This window comes from Mesoplodon mirus, assembly GCF_964341445.2.
Source record: "Mesoplodon mirus genome assembly, chromosome: 17".
In the NCBI taxonomy this organism is placed as follows: Eukaryota; Metazoa; Chordata; class Mammalia; order Artiodactyla; family Ziphiidae; genus Mesoplodon; species Mesoplodon mirus.
The window spans coordinates 46,921,330-46,937,248 of NC_138993.1; the positions used below are offsets into that span (position 1 = coordinate 46,921,330).

Sequence of the window (15,919 nt, forward strand, 5' to 3'; positions counted from 1 at the left end):
TTGCATAGTTTAAAAAAGCTGTCTTTAAAAAGAGAAGGAGGGCTGCCCTGGTGGCGCAGTGGTTAAGAATCTGCCTGCCAATGCAGGGGACACGGGTTCAAGCCCTGGTCCAGGAAGATCCCACATGCCGCGGAGCAGCTAAGCCTGTGCGCCACAACTACTGAGCCTGTGCTCTAGAGCCTGCAAGCCACAGCTACTGAAGCCCATGTGCCACAACTACTGAAGCCCGTGTGCCTAGAGCCCGCATACCACAACAAAGAGTAGCCTCTGCTCACCGCAACTAGAGAAAAACTGCGCACAGCAACGAAGCCCCAATGCAAAAATAAAATAAATAAATAAATTTATAAAATAAATAAATAAAATAAAAGGAGAAAGGAAGTGAATAGTAGTTCTGTGTACCAAATAAAAAGTCTTGAAAGAAGGGGTGACTTAAAGGTGGGCAGGGATGGATTGCTTCTGTAGGCTCAGTTTTTAAAATGTATTATGTGTGAGGTATATTTTCTCCAGTGTTTTTTTTCTGGCCAAGTTTTTTCTGCTTCATTGAGAATTAGCCCTGATGTGACTAGTTAGATAGGGAGAATCAAGATCATTATTACATTACTGAATCTGTTTAGTCCTCTACCATGGAACTTTGGTTTCTTTATATCTTGCTCTTTGATAGTTACTGTGTCATAGTACCAAGTGTAACAAATTCACTTACCATGGTGTTTAACAAGTGGTATCTGCCAAGTAACAAGGGATGCCCTGGTCCTTATTTTTCTGCCTTGTGTGTTTATTTACACTTACGGAGTGTTTTATGTAAGGCCTGGTAAAGTTGTCGCTAGTTATAAAAAATTTACAGTGGTTTCAGAAAGACAGGATAAACATTGCAACTCTCACTACTTCTGTCTTCTGAGAAAGTCTTTTCTTTCCAGTAGTAAAACCTCCATCTTTGCTCTTGATCCCACCTCTTCCTATCTCCTCCCCTCCCCATTTTGTTTCAGTTATATCTACCTTCTCTCTTGTTAAGTCAGTCTTGGTTAGTTCTTGCCTATGTATAAGTATCATGCTGCTAGAAAAATTTCTTGACCACGCCTCTCTAGGAAAATGAAATGTCCTATATCCCAAGGTCTTGATGATGTAAAGAAATCATTTAGGTACATTTAAAAATATATATTAATAGCTAACATTTAGTGAGCGCTTATTCTGTGCCAGACCCTGTTCTGTGAGCTTTTTCATGTATTATCTCATTTAAGCCATACAGCTCTTTGAGGTGTAGGAGCTTTTAGGGCGATCTTCTCTGACCTATCATATTAAATGAATCAATAGAATAAGTTAGACTGATATTTAGTAAGCACAGAATAAGTATTAGTCATTGTTGCTGTTATTAACTAAAATAATATTCTCATTTTTTTCACTCTGCTTATTTTCTGTGCCTTACATCTATGCTCATAGGACTACCTGCCTTGTTTGTTGGGTATTTGTCTCTCTTAATAAAGTGTAAGGATCCTGAGGACAGGGACTTCTTTGTAGTCCCTGTTTTATCTCCAGCACTTAGAACTGTCCCTGGCACCTAGTAAGTGCTCAGCTGTTTCTTAAATGAGTGACTTAACCTCATTTTGCTATTGAAAAAAACAGAACCATAACTGGTTAATAGCTTACCAAGGCCATTCAGATGGAAGTGATGGAGCCAGGTGGGATTAACCCCAAGAAGTCTAATGCCTATGCTCCATCCAAGTAAACCTCCTAAGACTTCCTTTTAGGTTCTCTATGCAGTCACCTACCTAGACTAGGTCACTTGGTATTTTATCAGTGTATCCTGTGGTTTCCCGTCCTTTTCCCTTTAGTCATATTGTTTTTACTTTTCAAATGGACTGCCACAGCGTTGCTGGCTCATGCATCTCTATCCTTAACATCTCCTTCAATGGGAGTCATTGAAGAAGCCTGAGGTAATCTCCCACTTGTTAATCTACCCACTCAGTCAACAAATATTCTATTAAGTGCCAACTGTATACCACATTGAAGATTACATTTTGTTTGGCCACTTTTTAAATTATTTGTTTTCAGCTTGCATTGTGCTTGGTTATAAGTGGCTTCTCCTTTTTAAAAGTGTAACGTTTACATTATGGGCATGGTGGTTTATTCATGAGAGGCTTTCCGGTATAACAGATCAGAGCTGCAGTTCCAGACACACACAATTTGAGTTTGGATCCCAGCCCTTATATAGTTACCTTGAGCAAATTCCTTAAGTTTTTTATTCCCTGATTTCCTGTAAAATAAGAATAAGCACAGTTTTTACTTCATGGAGTTGTTGGAGGATTAAATTAATCAAGGCACGTAAGCTCTTAGATGTCTGGTGTATAATAAATAATAGTAATAGTTATATTTATTCAGCACTGTATATTATTATTATTGTATCCCATGGTGCTTAGTATAGTTTTTTATTTTTGTGGTTTTCTGGTTGGACTGAAAATGTAAAAGATTAAGTTAGTCATATTCCTGAGTTTATGACACACAGTCATCATTGATCCTTGCAAGATCACTTCTTATTTTGTACATTTATTCTTTTTATTCCCATAATTCATTTCTCTTCCTCCCTTTCTCTATGTTTATTTTTTCCTTCTAACATTTATTCTTTAAAAAAAATTTACTGAGGTACAGTCAATTTACAGTATTATATAAGTTTCAAGTGTACAACATAGTGATTCACAATTTTTAAAGGTTATACTCCATTTATGATTATTATAAGCATTTATCTTGAACACGAGTATTTTTCTTACTTTTTTTCCTTTACATAAATCTGAATTGCATGTTTTGTTTTAGATTTTATTTCTTTTATAGTTTTTCCTTTCAACTCAGTGCGGTTTTTAAGATCCTTCATGTTACCACGTGCAAATCTAGTCCTTTGCTTCCAGCAGCTACACAGTTCAGGTGTGTGTCTACCCATCCATCCACCCATTCCCGCAACGATAGGCACCCAGGGTGCCTCTAGCTCCTTGCCACCACATGCAGCATGGCCTTCTTTAGACATTCCTCTTCTGGACCTGGTGTGAACATTTCTTTGATATATATACTAAGGAGTGGAATTTCTGGCTCACAGGGTATATGTCTACTTAATTTAAGTATACTTCCAAATTGCTCTCCACAGTAGCTGCCTGCTCTACATTCCTGTGTTTTTTGTCTATGAGCACTAGGGTTGTCCTGCTTAGAGACCCCTTGGGGTAATATATTTGCTGTCAAATATGGGAGGAAGTATTAGATGGTAGAAGAATTAGTCTTCCTTAATTCGTCAAATCCAAGCCACCTGGATTGGAAGACAGACCACTATGTGTATTGCTAGGGTTAGACACTGCCAAGTTAAACCGTTATGTGCTGTAGTTTGTAAGATGCATTCCAGCTTCAGAGATGAAAAATGTGGAAAAGTGTGGGTCTGGGATTGATGAAGTAACAGGATTTTTAGCCCCTCATTCCTTCTCCAAAGCTTACCAGTACATTGAACGTCAGGGATACGAAGATGAAAATGTCACATTCTAGCATTACAAAAATAAATTTCCCTCCCTAGACTATAGCTCCATGATAATGGTTGGAGTGGGGAGCTGGGAAGTGTAAGTCTTTAACTGGACAGATTGTTGTCTCTAATAAAAACCAGAGTTACCTGAGAAAGAGGGGAAAACTTGATGTTGGGAGACAAGTAACAGTTTTTTCCACTCATCAAGGTCTTTTTCTGTTTGGAAATATTTGAATCTATATAATATAACTTCTCTCCACGCCAGTATGGCAAGGGTACAATGCTTATGTTTATTACAGCTTATTACTGGTGGTACACTTTATTACTAAGAATGTCTCGACCCATGTTGATTTGACAGAAGCAGGTTGGTCCCAGGAAACTTAAAAAGCATGGATTCCCCCTCCCCACTCAGCTGCTTGCCGACTGAGAGCACTGAGAAGGCGAGCCGCTCAGGCCAAACTTCCTAATCTTAGAGGACTGTTAGCTTTGCACTTTTATCCCCACTTATTGCTGCCTAAATCGCTTTCCTCATTCCACCTCCTTATTCCTTTCCTCCTCATTCTTCTTGCTTGTCAATTTTTAAAAGCCAAAATCTCTCTTTGTTTATCTCTCATTGGAGATCTGTGGGTTCTTTATTGCTTGGAACAGGAGGAGTGACTCTCCCTAGCTTGACTGTCTCTGAGTTGAGGGACTTCATCTAAAAGTCAGTTAGAATTGTAAAAGTTCGGGCTTCCCGGTGGCGCAGTGGTTGAGAGTCCTCCTGCCGATGCAGGGGACACGGGTTCGTGCCCCGGTCTGGGAAGATTCCACATGCCGCGGAGCGGCTGGGCCCGTGAGCCATGGCCGCTGAGCCTGCGCGTCCGGAGCCGGTGCTCCGCAACGGGAGAGGCCACAGCAGTGAGAGGCCCGCGTACTGCAAAAAAAAAAAAAAAAAAAGAAAGAAAATTGTAAAAAAGTTCTAACCCTGGAAGAAGCAGATGTTTCTCCTGTGGTAACAGTTTTCTTGATTTGCAAAATAGTAATTATGAGGAGTGTGGTTATCTTTTGTTGATTTAAGACATTTATTGAGACATGTTGCCAGGAATATAGCGGTAAATATGACAGTCCCTTTTTTATGGAGATCCCATTCAAGTGAGAGACATGATCAAACAACAATTAAACAAGATATCTTCAAGATGTGTGACGTGGCATTGCTCAGCAGTGGGAATTTTCTGCTTTGGATAGGGAGTCAGCAAACTTTCTCTGTAAAGGCCTGGGCCAGACAGTAAATATTTTATGCTTTGCAGGCCACGTATGGTCTATCACATATTCTTCTTTTTTTTTTTTTTTTTCTTTTAGCAACTTTATAAATGTAAAACCTATTCTTAGCTCGTGGGCTAATCAGGAACAGGACATGGGCTGGACTTGGCCCATCACCATGGTATATTAACCCTTGCTTTAGATTATGTAACAGAGAAGCCATTTGCAGATTTTAGGCGGCTGGAGTGACATGTCCTGATTTTTATTTTCAAAATGTCAGCGAAGTAATAGACTAAGCAGATAAGGTAGAAGAGGAAGACAGTATTAGGCTATTGCCTTACGTAAGACTCCTAACTTTTGGGCTTCATCTCTTGGAGCCGTTTATTGAGAAATAGAAGGCTGGGAGAAAACTGATATAGGAGATAGTTCAAGTTCTGTTTTGAATATGTTAAACTTTAAATGCCCGCCCATTAGACTCGTAAATGGAATTGTCGCTCTGACTTTAGAGGACAGTCTATGACCAGGGAGTGGGTGGGTGTATGTGGGGGTGGGGGGGGGAGCGCACACACGTAATATACATCAGCATGTAGGTGCCACTTAAAGCTATGGGATTTGATGGCATTACCTGGGGAGAGTAGAGGGTCCCAAACCAAGGCAAGGAGTAGTCAGACATGAGAAATGGGTTAAAGGAAGAAAATCCAGCAAAGGAACCTGAGAACCTTGAGAGGGTCCAGTGAGTTAAGGAGGAAAACCAGGAGGAGTGTCACATAAGGTGAAAAAGGATGGAGTGGTCAGCTCTGCCAAATCATGCTGTCAAGTAAGATAAATATGCAGAAATAGCCATTGGACTGGGCATTATGGATGGGATTCATCACTGTAACGTGAATTGTTACTGGAATAGTGTGGGACAAAAACCATATGGAAGTTTTACTCTGATGGTGAGCAGAGAAAATGGTACTGTCGCAGAGGAGGTGGTGGGATCGAGGGAGTGTGCTTTGTGGGGGTTTTTAATGGGAGACAAAAACACGTTTGTTTAATGACAGGAATAGTTCAGTAGAGAAGGAGAATTTGATGATGCGAGAGGAATTCACTTGAATATATTAAGGACTGACTGTTAAATTAATCTGCACATTTAAAAAGGTGAACAAGAACTGCCTGGGTTGAAAGGGAAAGAGTAAAGAATTATTTAAATAGTCTAAGAGTGAACTCAGGTGCATGGAGGCTTAAGAGGGAGCACAGCATGTTGGGGGAATGGCAAGCACTTACTTTTGCTGGAACAGAGTTTTCTTTTAAGCTAGGGACGGGAGACATGGTAGGTAGGGGCCAGATCAAGAAGGACTAGTATAGTATGCCGTGAAGCTTGGAATTTATTCTGAAGACAGTGAGGACTCTCTGAAGGATTTAAAACTGAGGAAATACAGTTTTGATAGCTTTTTTTTTTTTTTTTTTTTTGCGGTACGCGGGCCTCTCACCGTTGTGGCCTCTCCCGTTGCGGAGCACAGGCTCCGGACGCGCAGGCTCAGCGGCCATGGCTCACGGGCCCAGCCGCTCCGTGGCATGTGGGATCCTCCCAGACTGGGGCTCGAACCCGTGACCCCTGCATCGGCAGGCGGACTCTGAACCACTGCGCCACCAGGGAAGCCCTTTTGATAGCATTTTTAAAAGATAAGATAAAGGAAGATAGTTTTGGAGGTTGACAGAACTGAAGGCAGGGAAACCAGTTAGGAAACCATTATAATAATCCAGGTGAGAGATGACAGGGGTCTAACTGAAGACTTGTCAATGGGTATTAAAGAGAATGGTATAGTTTTGACAGCATTTTACGGAATAAACTTGACAATAAAAACAATGATGTCAGATCAGAATAAGCAGTGGAGGAGATATATCAAATATGCCTGACTCAGATTTTTTTGCTTTGGAGACCAGGGAGATGCAAGGAATATAAGATAGGTGAGGCTGATGACTAGGTTCATTTTGGACATTTATAGCAACACCCATGTAGTCCATTGAAGATGTATAGTAGGCAGAGATTATAGATGGATCTGAGGTATATACGGAGGGTCTGGCCAGGAAATAATTACCTGGGCGAGGCACCAGCATAAAAATTCCAGTTATCAAAGGGTTTTTCACTTAGATTAACGGGAAAAAATGATCTTAATGACAGCCTGGCAAAAAATCATTCATAAGGCAGCAGATTCAAAGCATAGTTTAACAACCATTTGTATGAACAAACAGAAGGTTTTATTAAACGATAAATTTGCAAACTGACTGTATAATTTACCTTTTTCTCTTTTTTAAGATTGAAGAATTGGAAGAGAAGCTTAATGATGCACTTCACCAGAAGCAGCTGCTAACATTGAGATTAGACAACCAATTGACTTTTCAACAAAACGATGCCAGGTAAAAGTTTTAGAAAGCAGCAATACCTATCTAGCAGTTAGTAATGTCATTACCTATTCATGCATGTGATCATAAGCTAAAATAGAGAAATCTTAAATCAAAGACGGTAATAATTTTTACATCCAGACTGACAAAAAAACTACTTGATACATACACAAAATTCAAAAAGCCAGAATTCAACATTCATTCAACAAATATTGCCAGTGTAGGTGAACCATAAATGACAATGGAAGCTCTCTAAACTCACCACCACTTAACTGGCTGTCTGGATTAAATTCTTCATTTGCTCTGTGGAACATACTGATATATTCTTATGGCCCATTGAATTCTTCTGGGTTAATGTACCTTTTGTTTGCCTACATACTTTCTCCAGCTCAGTTGTATGTTTATCCAGAGTCTGTTGTGTTTACTCTCAAATATGCCTATCCAATCATACTTATACTTATATAATCATACTTACACTTAATTAAAATTATATTTAAAAATGAGTACAAAAACATGTCATTTCTTTGCAAACTATAATGAATTCTTTGGAAAGATTCAATTAAAGTGAGTGACTAAAAATCATCAAATTAAGTGTAAGCAAGAAGTGTTTAGAGATTAGGGGCAAAAATCAAATCCATAAAAGTATCCTCAGATTTCCCAAGTGTCTTTTAAAAAGGTCTCCTGCCATTGTAAAGAAATCAAACTTGGAAATCATGAAAAATGATTTACAGAAAAACAAAGCATATCTCCATATTACAAAAATCTGGACCCTATGTAAAAAATGTTGCAAATGAATGTTTATGTCTATTTTAATTAGCTGTAACTGTGTAAAGTAGATATCTTTTCCCTTTATAAGATCTTACTCTTTAACTGATATTTAAAAAAATTATCAGACCAATTATCAGCTACTATCACATTAGATCAGTGGTTCTCAAATTTTATCATGCACCAGAACCACCTCCCGGGCTTGTGAAAAAAGATTGTTGGGTCCCACCCTCAGATTCTGATTTGAGTTGGGCCCTGAGAATTTGCATTTTTACCAAGTTCCCAGATGACGCTAATGCTGCTATTGGTTTGGGGATAACACTTTGAAAACCACTGCATTGGATAATAGGACTTCTAGTCTAATTCTTTAGGCATTGATCAAATTAAATGAAGCGGAGAGGGCGGTAGGAGACTATTGCAGTAATTCTCTTGATAGCTGATAGTGGTAAAAAGTGGTTGGATTCTGAATATATTTTGAAGGTAGAGTTGATAGGATGTCCTAATGGATTAGATGTGGGGTTTAGGAGAGAAAGAGGAATCAAAGATTGTACCAACATTTTTGGCCTGAATAAATGAAGGGATGAAATTGCTGTCAACTAAAGATGGTTGTGGGTGGTGGTGTGATGAATTGGGAGATTGGGATTGACATACATACACTAATATGTATAAAATAGATAACTAATAAGAACCTGCTGTATAAAAAAATAAATAAATATAATAAAATTCAAAACTAAAGATGGTGAAACCATAGCAGAATAGGTTTGTGAGAGAAGAGCAGGAGTTCAGTTTGGAACATGTTAAGTTAGAGTTGTCGTATTAGAAATCTATGTGGAGGTATATGAGAAGTCTGATCTAGAGATATAAATCTGGAGTCATTAGGATATAGACGGTATTTAAGTCACGAGACTGGATGAATTCCCCAAGGGAGTGAACACAGACAGAGGAGAGGACTGAGTACTCCAACACTAAGACAAACTAGATAATAAGACCGAGAAAGTGCCACCAAGAAAATCGGAGAAAAATGAAGAGGAAAAAAATATGGTGTCTGGGAAGCCAGATGAAGAAAGTGTATAAGGAGGGAGAGATCAGATGTCTCAAGTGCCATTGATAGGGACGGAAAGAACTGAGAATTGATCATTAGTAACCTGAATGTTACCAGACCTGATTGGCCTGGGCTTAAGAGGAAAGGCATTGAAGAGAGCGCATACAGAAAACTTTTGAGAAACAAAAGGGGCAGTGAAAGGGGGTCAAAAATTGTGGGAGCTTGTTTGTTCATTTAAGACAGGACGAATAACAGCATGTTTGTATGTCGATGGGAGTGATACAGTAGGAGGGGGAAAAAATCAGAGGGTGCCTTCCTGCTCAAAATTTTTGGGTGGGCAACTAACAATGTGTACTACATGTATTCCTTGAGAAAGGTGATTGATTATGTGTGGATTACTGTTTTCATTACCTCATTGGTTGATTGAATACATTATGGTGGTTCAGTGTTGCCATCTTAAAGAGGTATACCTTGAAGTACCTGGATAAAGACAAATGAAAATTACTTTAATGAGTAGAGTCCAAAGCAGATATATAAGATTTATACCTTAAGGAGAAGACATGTATAATTTTATAATTTGAATTTTAAATGTTATTAAGAACATTAATTTTCTATGTAATAATCTATGTGGCTACACATTCAGAAATTAGTATAACATTGTCATTTCGTGTTTAACTGGTTAAGTCAGCATTTAGCTAGAGCCAAAAATACTATTAAGCTTCTCATTTCTTAATTTTATGTTACAATAACAAAGGAACTTTGAGAAAATTAGATTTCAGTGATTTTTTTTAAGCTTGCTATACATTCTCTCCTAATGTAGAAAATATCAAGAACTAATGAAACAAGAAATGGAAACTATTTTATTGAGACAGAAACAACTAGAAGAGACAAACTTTCAGCTTAGAGAGAAAGCTGGAGATATTCGTCGAAACCTGCGTGACTTTGAGTTGACAGAAGACCAATATATGAAACTAAAAGATCTTCCGGAAGATCAGCTTTCTATTCCTGAATATGTGTCTGTAAGTGTCTTGTGTCATTAAAAAAAAAAAAAAGCATATATTTCCAGACTAAAATTTGCCATTTCTATAGTAGCCATAACTTTTGAAGTACCTAACTGATAAATTATTTTATGGCTCTGATCTGAAGGTAGTGAGTGAATGGTGTTCAGATCACCATCTTGGCTGTTGACCTCCAAAGTCAAGCAGTAACTAGGGCTCTAAAGTTAATGGCTGCATAATCCACAGAAATGAATTATTTTATCATAAACTGTGGCAGTTTATAATGTTCTCAAATGAAAAATTATAGAGATAACAGATCAGTGTTTGCCAGGGGTTAGGGACATTAGAGAAGAGGGGAATGGTGTGATTATAAAAGAACAGCATGAGGGTGATCGTTACGGATCTAGGTCAGGATCTCAACTGCAATGTTGGTTACACAAGTCTGTACATAGGATTGATCTATGGCAGTGTTCTCAAATCTTTCTGATATCAGCAACCATTTACACTCTAAAAATTATTGAAGACCCCAAAGAGATTTTGCTTATATAGACTATATCTGTTAATATTTACCATATTCGAAATTAAATCTGAGAAATTTTTACAACACAGGAATACACAAGTACACACTTCATTAGCCTTAAGGGCGATGATGCCATCACACATCATGTAGCCACCGGCAGGCACTTAACGGGCATAAGATTAAGAGTAAAACAGGCAAAAAATCTTAGTATTACTAGGAAAATAGTTTTGGTCACATGGATTTCCTGAAAGGGTCTCAGAGTGGCAGGGTGGGACCAGGGCTCCCAAGAGCACACATGGTACACAAACTGCAAGTTTGTGACATATAGAGGTCATTTCACCCTGAGAGGCTTGAATTTTTTTCATCTGTAAAAGAGTTAATAATAATAACAGTGCCTTTTATTCAATAGCTTGTCATAATCTATGATGAAAAAGAATCTGAAGAAGAATATGTATATATATTTATATGTATAACTGAATCACTTTGCTGTATAGTGGAAACTAACAACATTGTAAAACCACTATGCTTCAATTAAAAAAGAATAATAATAACAGCAACTTTCTATTGAGGTAATTGTGAAGATTAGCTGTGAATTTGTATGTAAAATGCTTAACACAGTGCTTAGAACATAGTAAACACATAATAAGTATTATCAGTTCTTTTTGCTGTAGTGGTTGCTACTCTTGGTTCTCATTTGGATAAGGCTTCCAGATTAATGATTTCCTACAAAACGGAGTACTGTCTTTTGTCCAGCTTTTTATTTAACATAGCTTGAACATAATTGTTCTGCCCAAAGTACTGTCCAAAACCAATTAAATATCTCAAGTGCTATAATTGAGGCTTTATCCATTGTAGATGGAAAGTATCCCATTAGTGGCAGGCATACATATTTTTGTTCTCTGATCTGTTAATGTTCCTTGTCTTATCTTTTGTTTTCAGACAGTACCGTCTTAACTAGTTAATTATACACAGGTTCATTGCATCAAGTACTAGCCTTAGGACTTGCCTCTTACCAAATATGGTACTCCTGCAATACAGCAATACATTAAGGAGTTTCAGATTGTATGCCTATACAATAAATATTCCCTAATTCCCCTCTCCTAATTTGCTGATAGCTTAGTTTTGTAGGAGCTTGTTAGTTGGAACACTTTACTAAGTTAGGGCAGGCAAATTCCCCTTAGAGAATTACGAGTGGAAAGAGAGGTCTGAACTGAATGGAACAGTGACATGAAGATACCTCCTGATTCATCCTGATTATCCCTTCCACAGTGGTGGTAGTAAGTAGACTTCACCAAGAGCCTACGGTGTAGGCTTTTCCTATATTTAGGCATGGGAGATAGAGCAGTGCACAAACCAGACAAAAACTCCTGTCCTCACAGAGCTTACATTCCAGTGGAGCAACACGCACAACAAATTAAAAGTAAAATATGTAGAACGTTTGTCATAAATGCTATGGAGAAAAGAGCAGGAACGAAGAGTGAGGATGCTATTTTAAATCAGCGTAGGGGAGGGACTTCCCTGGCGGTCGAGTGGTTAGGACTCCGTGCTCTCACTGCCAAGGGACCGGGTTCGATCCCTGGTCGGGGAAGTAAGATCCCACAGGTGGTGCGGCCCCCAAAAAAATCTGCTTAGGGAAGTCAGGGAGGGTTTTACTGATAGGGTGATGTCTGGTCAGAGACCCGAAGGGAGTGAAAGCATGAGCCGTACATTTATATGTGAGAAGAGCTTTTCTGTCAGAGGAAAGAGCAAGAGCAAAACTCTGGAACACTTGTGTTGAGGAAATAACAAGCAAATAGTGTGGAGTGAGCAGTAGTGGGAGGTAAGGAGTAAGGAGAACATGGAGTACTGATAGAAGAGAGGAAAGAGAGACCATGTCACAGGCAGGGAATTACAGATAATCTGGGCCTTGAGGGGACTTAATTGAACATTAAGACTTAATGAAGTATTAGTGGTCAGGGACAATTAAAGACCGTCTTGTATCAGTTTTGTACAAATAGAACTTTAGTGTACAGGCATATAATCTGAAACTCCTTAACACTTTCCTTTATCATCTTAATACTTTTCCTTGTATTACTGATAATTGAGAGTGCTATTAATTAGCAAATTTTAATTGTAATTTGGGTCTCGAGACTGCTTATTAATTTGATTTTTTTTTTAAAGATTCGGTTCCATGAACTAGTGAATCCATTAAGAAAGGAAATCTCTGAACTACAAGTGAAAAAGAAAGACCTGGCAGAAGAATTAAGTGACAACAAGGGTCAACTGAAACAACTGACCGAGGTTTGTATGATTTTGATCCCTGGTGTGAAGAAGCTCCAAGAGGTCCTTAAGATTTGTGATAGGGAATGTAAAAATCAGTGAAAGAAAAATGGAACTCGGGGATGCTGACTGCTGTGATTCTTCGTAAGTAGTGGGAAGGAGGTGAGCCTGGAAATAGCCATCTTATTTTGGCAGGGTGCGTCCATGACATTGACCGTAATCCCCGGCTGAGTGTTTTGTTGTTGTAACTCATTTCATTCTCAGTTCTTCATTACAGATCCGCCCTGTTGGTGATAAGAAAGGGAGCCCTTGTCCATTTATCATTTTGTCTCTTCATCAGATACAGTTAGTTCTCCTAATACGTGTCCAGAGCACATGCACTAATATTAGTATCCACCCCAGTGATGCCTGGTGCTGTGCTGGGTGCTGGCAGCAGTGAGTACAAGAGAGACAGTGCCTGCCCTTCCAGAGTTCAAATTCTAGTAGGTTGGAGTTATACCTTAGATGATATCTTGACACTCATTCTTTGTGTGACCTTGAACAAGTCATTCAATGTTTCCTGCTCTGTCAAATGAAGAAAATAATACTATTTGTCCATTTACTTCATTGAATTGCCCACATTTCTGTTTCAAAGTAAAAATGTGATTTTTAGCAAGGTTGCCTATAAATAACTATTTTGTGTCCTATCTCAAGGGCAACTTTTACCAAAGATCTGTTATCCGGAAATAAACAATTGTGATTTAATTTATATTTTGATGCTCTGATTTGCTGCGCTGTGAGTGCTGGACGGAATCTACTTCAGTCATTATAGAGCCAACATTATAGGCAAAGGAAGACTCAGCTTCCTTCTGCTCATAGGAGCATTGAAGTCATCAGGAGCGATGCCAGAGAGGCCAATGTGCTGATGTGAACCCTACCACAGGGGTCTATTATAGTGGTTTTTTTCTGCTGCTAACCTGCCACATTGTGCAGGTAACCTGTTTTGCACATTTAGAAAAATAGCTCTTAACTTTTAAAAAATTTGCATCTAAAGTCAAAATAATAAAGGACAAAGAAGACCTCAGTTTGGCTACTAACTAATTTTGCAGCCTCGGGCAAATCATTTAATCTCCATTGTCTCCGTAGAATGCCCAGGATGGTGATGGTGGTGGCAACAGCCGTGGCGGTGTGGCACAGGGTTCGTTAGAGACAAGGCAGATAAGTTTTCAGGCTTAGTTCTGCAGCACCTTATGGTATGTCAGCGTCCCTCAGGGACTTCTTATTTTTTAGAGGGAGGACTGAAGGAGCTTTCTATCCTTGTTTCTATCAAACCACCTCTATTTTAATCACTTTTGACATTTGGGGATTCTAAGAGTACTTTCTCCTGAACAAAGGGTTCTTTGGACCAAAAAAAAAAAAAAAAAGGCTTGGATCTCTAAATTTATCATTAGTATGTGACATATTTTTACTGTGTGGTAAAACAAGTCTCTCTACTCTCAAGGGTCAGTAATGGCATTGTATCCCAGATTTTAGTTTGTTTCAACCTTACTAACACCTTTAGTATTTTATTGACATGAAAGCATAGAAAATTAACACTGGTTTCACTCATAGAGTTCCTTAGTGTTTTTAGTGCATGAACACCTCTTGAACACAGAAGCAGTTTTGTTTGTGAACTTGTGTTAGGGTTCTCCAGAGAAACAAAGCCAACAGGATATGTAAATATATATGGAGAGACGTATATTTTAGGGAATTGGCTCTTGTGATCGTGGAAGCTTGGCGAATCCAAAATCTAATGGGGTAGGCTGGCAGGCTTGGAGGTTCAAGGGAGGGTTGCAGTTTGAATCCAAAGGCAGTCTGCTGACAGAATTCCTTCTTGCTCAGGGGAGGTCAGTGTTAGTTCTAGTGAGGCCTCAGCTGATTGGATGAGGCCCACCACATTATGGAAGGTAAACTGCTTTACTCAGAGTCTACTGATTTAAACGTTAATCTCATCTAAAAAATGCCTTCACAGAAACATGTAAAATAATGTTTGACTGAATATTTGGGTACCGTAGCCTGGCCAAGTTGACATAAAAAGTAGCCATCATAGAACCTTTCCATGTGCAAGTTTGCTTCTTAAAGGTTTACCACCTCTCAGCTGAAAATATAATCTTCTGTCTTAAACCTTTTCCTGAACTTAATATAAAGAGAGATCTGAATCACATTCAGGAAAAAAAGAAAAGTAATGCCTTATCTCCATAATAAAAGGTCTTAGAAACTCAGAGAATATGATTTAGACATAATAGAATTACTTTTGTATTAAAGCCACCCTTAAAGTTAGATTCTTCTGCTCTGTCAGGGGCCTAGTACAGGTCAACTTGCCCAACACTCAGAAAATATAGACTGAAAATGTTTAAATGAAAAGTCACCAGCAAGGACCTTTTTATAAGGATATAGTGAATAAATGTTAATATCTAATATTAAAAGAAAAAATTTTAACAATATATTGTGGGGGGTTATCTTTTGAAATGGTTTGTTAAATTATTTACTGCCCTGGTATCTGGGGAATTCAGAGATACTAGTTTGAGTTTCATCTCTGCAACTCGACGATGGTGTGATGATCTTGGATAAAAAACTTAGTCTTTACTACCCCTCCCTGCAGTCCCCATCTGTAAAATAGGGATGAGAATATGTAACATCTGCCTCACTCACATGGCCATTATTATGAGAATAAAATTTATTCAATAAATAATTCACTGTACCTTGATTATGTGGCAAGCATTGTTCTAGGTGCGTGGAATACCTCAGTGAACAAAACAGAGATCTCTGGCCTCATGGAATTTATGTTTTAAAAGGAGTGCAGGGGGCTTCCCTGGTGGCGCAGTGGTTGAGAATCCGCCTGCCAGTGCAGGGGACACAAGTTCGATCCCTCGTCCAGGAAGGTCCCACATGCCGCAGAGCAACTAAGCCTGTGTGCCACAACTACTGAGCCTGCGTGCCGCAACTACTGAAGCCTGTGCGCCTAGAGCCCATGCTCCACAATGAGAAGAAGCCACTGCAATGAGAAGCCCGCGCACCGCAACGAAGAGTAGCTCCCACTCGCCGCAACTAGAGAAAGCCTGCGTGCAGCAACAAACACCCAACACAGCCAAAAATAAATAAATAAAATAAATGAATTTATAAAAAAAATAAAAGGAGGGCTTCCCTGGTGGCGCAGTGGTTGAGAGTCCGCCAGGGGACACGGGTTCGTGCCCTGGTCTGGGAAG

At 39.0% G+C, this 15,919-nt stretch overlaps 1 protein-coding gene across 3 annotated transcripts in view; it reads left to right on the forward strand.

Annotated features, from left to right (window-relative positions):
• The window catches only part of PIBF1 (progesterone immunomodulatory binding factor 1), a 202,973-nt gene that overhangs the window by 1,759 nt on the left and 185,295 nt on the right, over window positions 1-15,919 (forward strand). For all 3 annotated transcript variants that reach the window (XM_082601927.1, XM_082601928.1, XM_082601929.1), the window contains exons 3-5: window positions 7,026-7,126; window positions 9,739-9,937; window positions 12,597-12,716. In XM_082601927.1, the coding sequence (XP_082458053.1) occupies window positions 7,026-7,126; window positions 9,739-9,937; window positions 12,597-12,716 (420 nt within the window). The remainder of the gene's footprint in view (window positions 1-7,025; window positions 7,127-9,738; window positions 9,938-12,596; window positions 12,717-15,919) is intronic.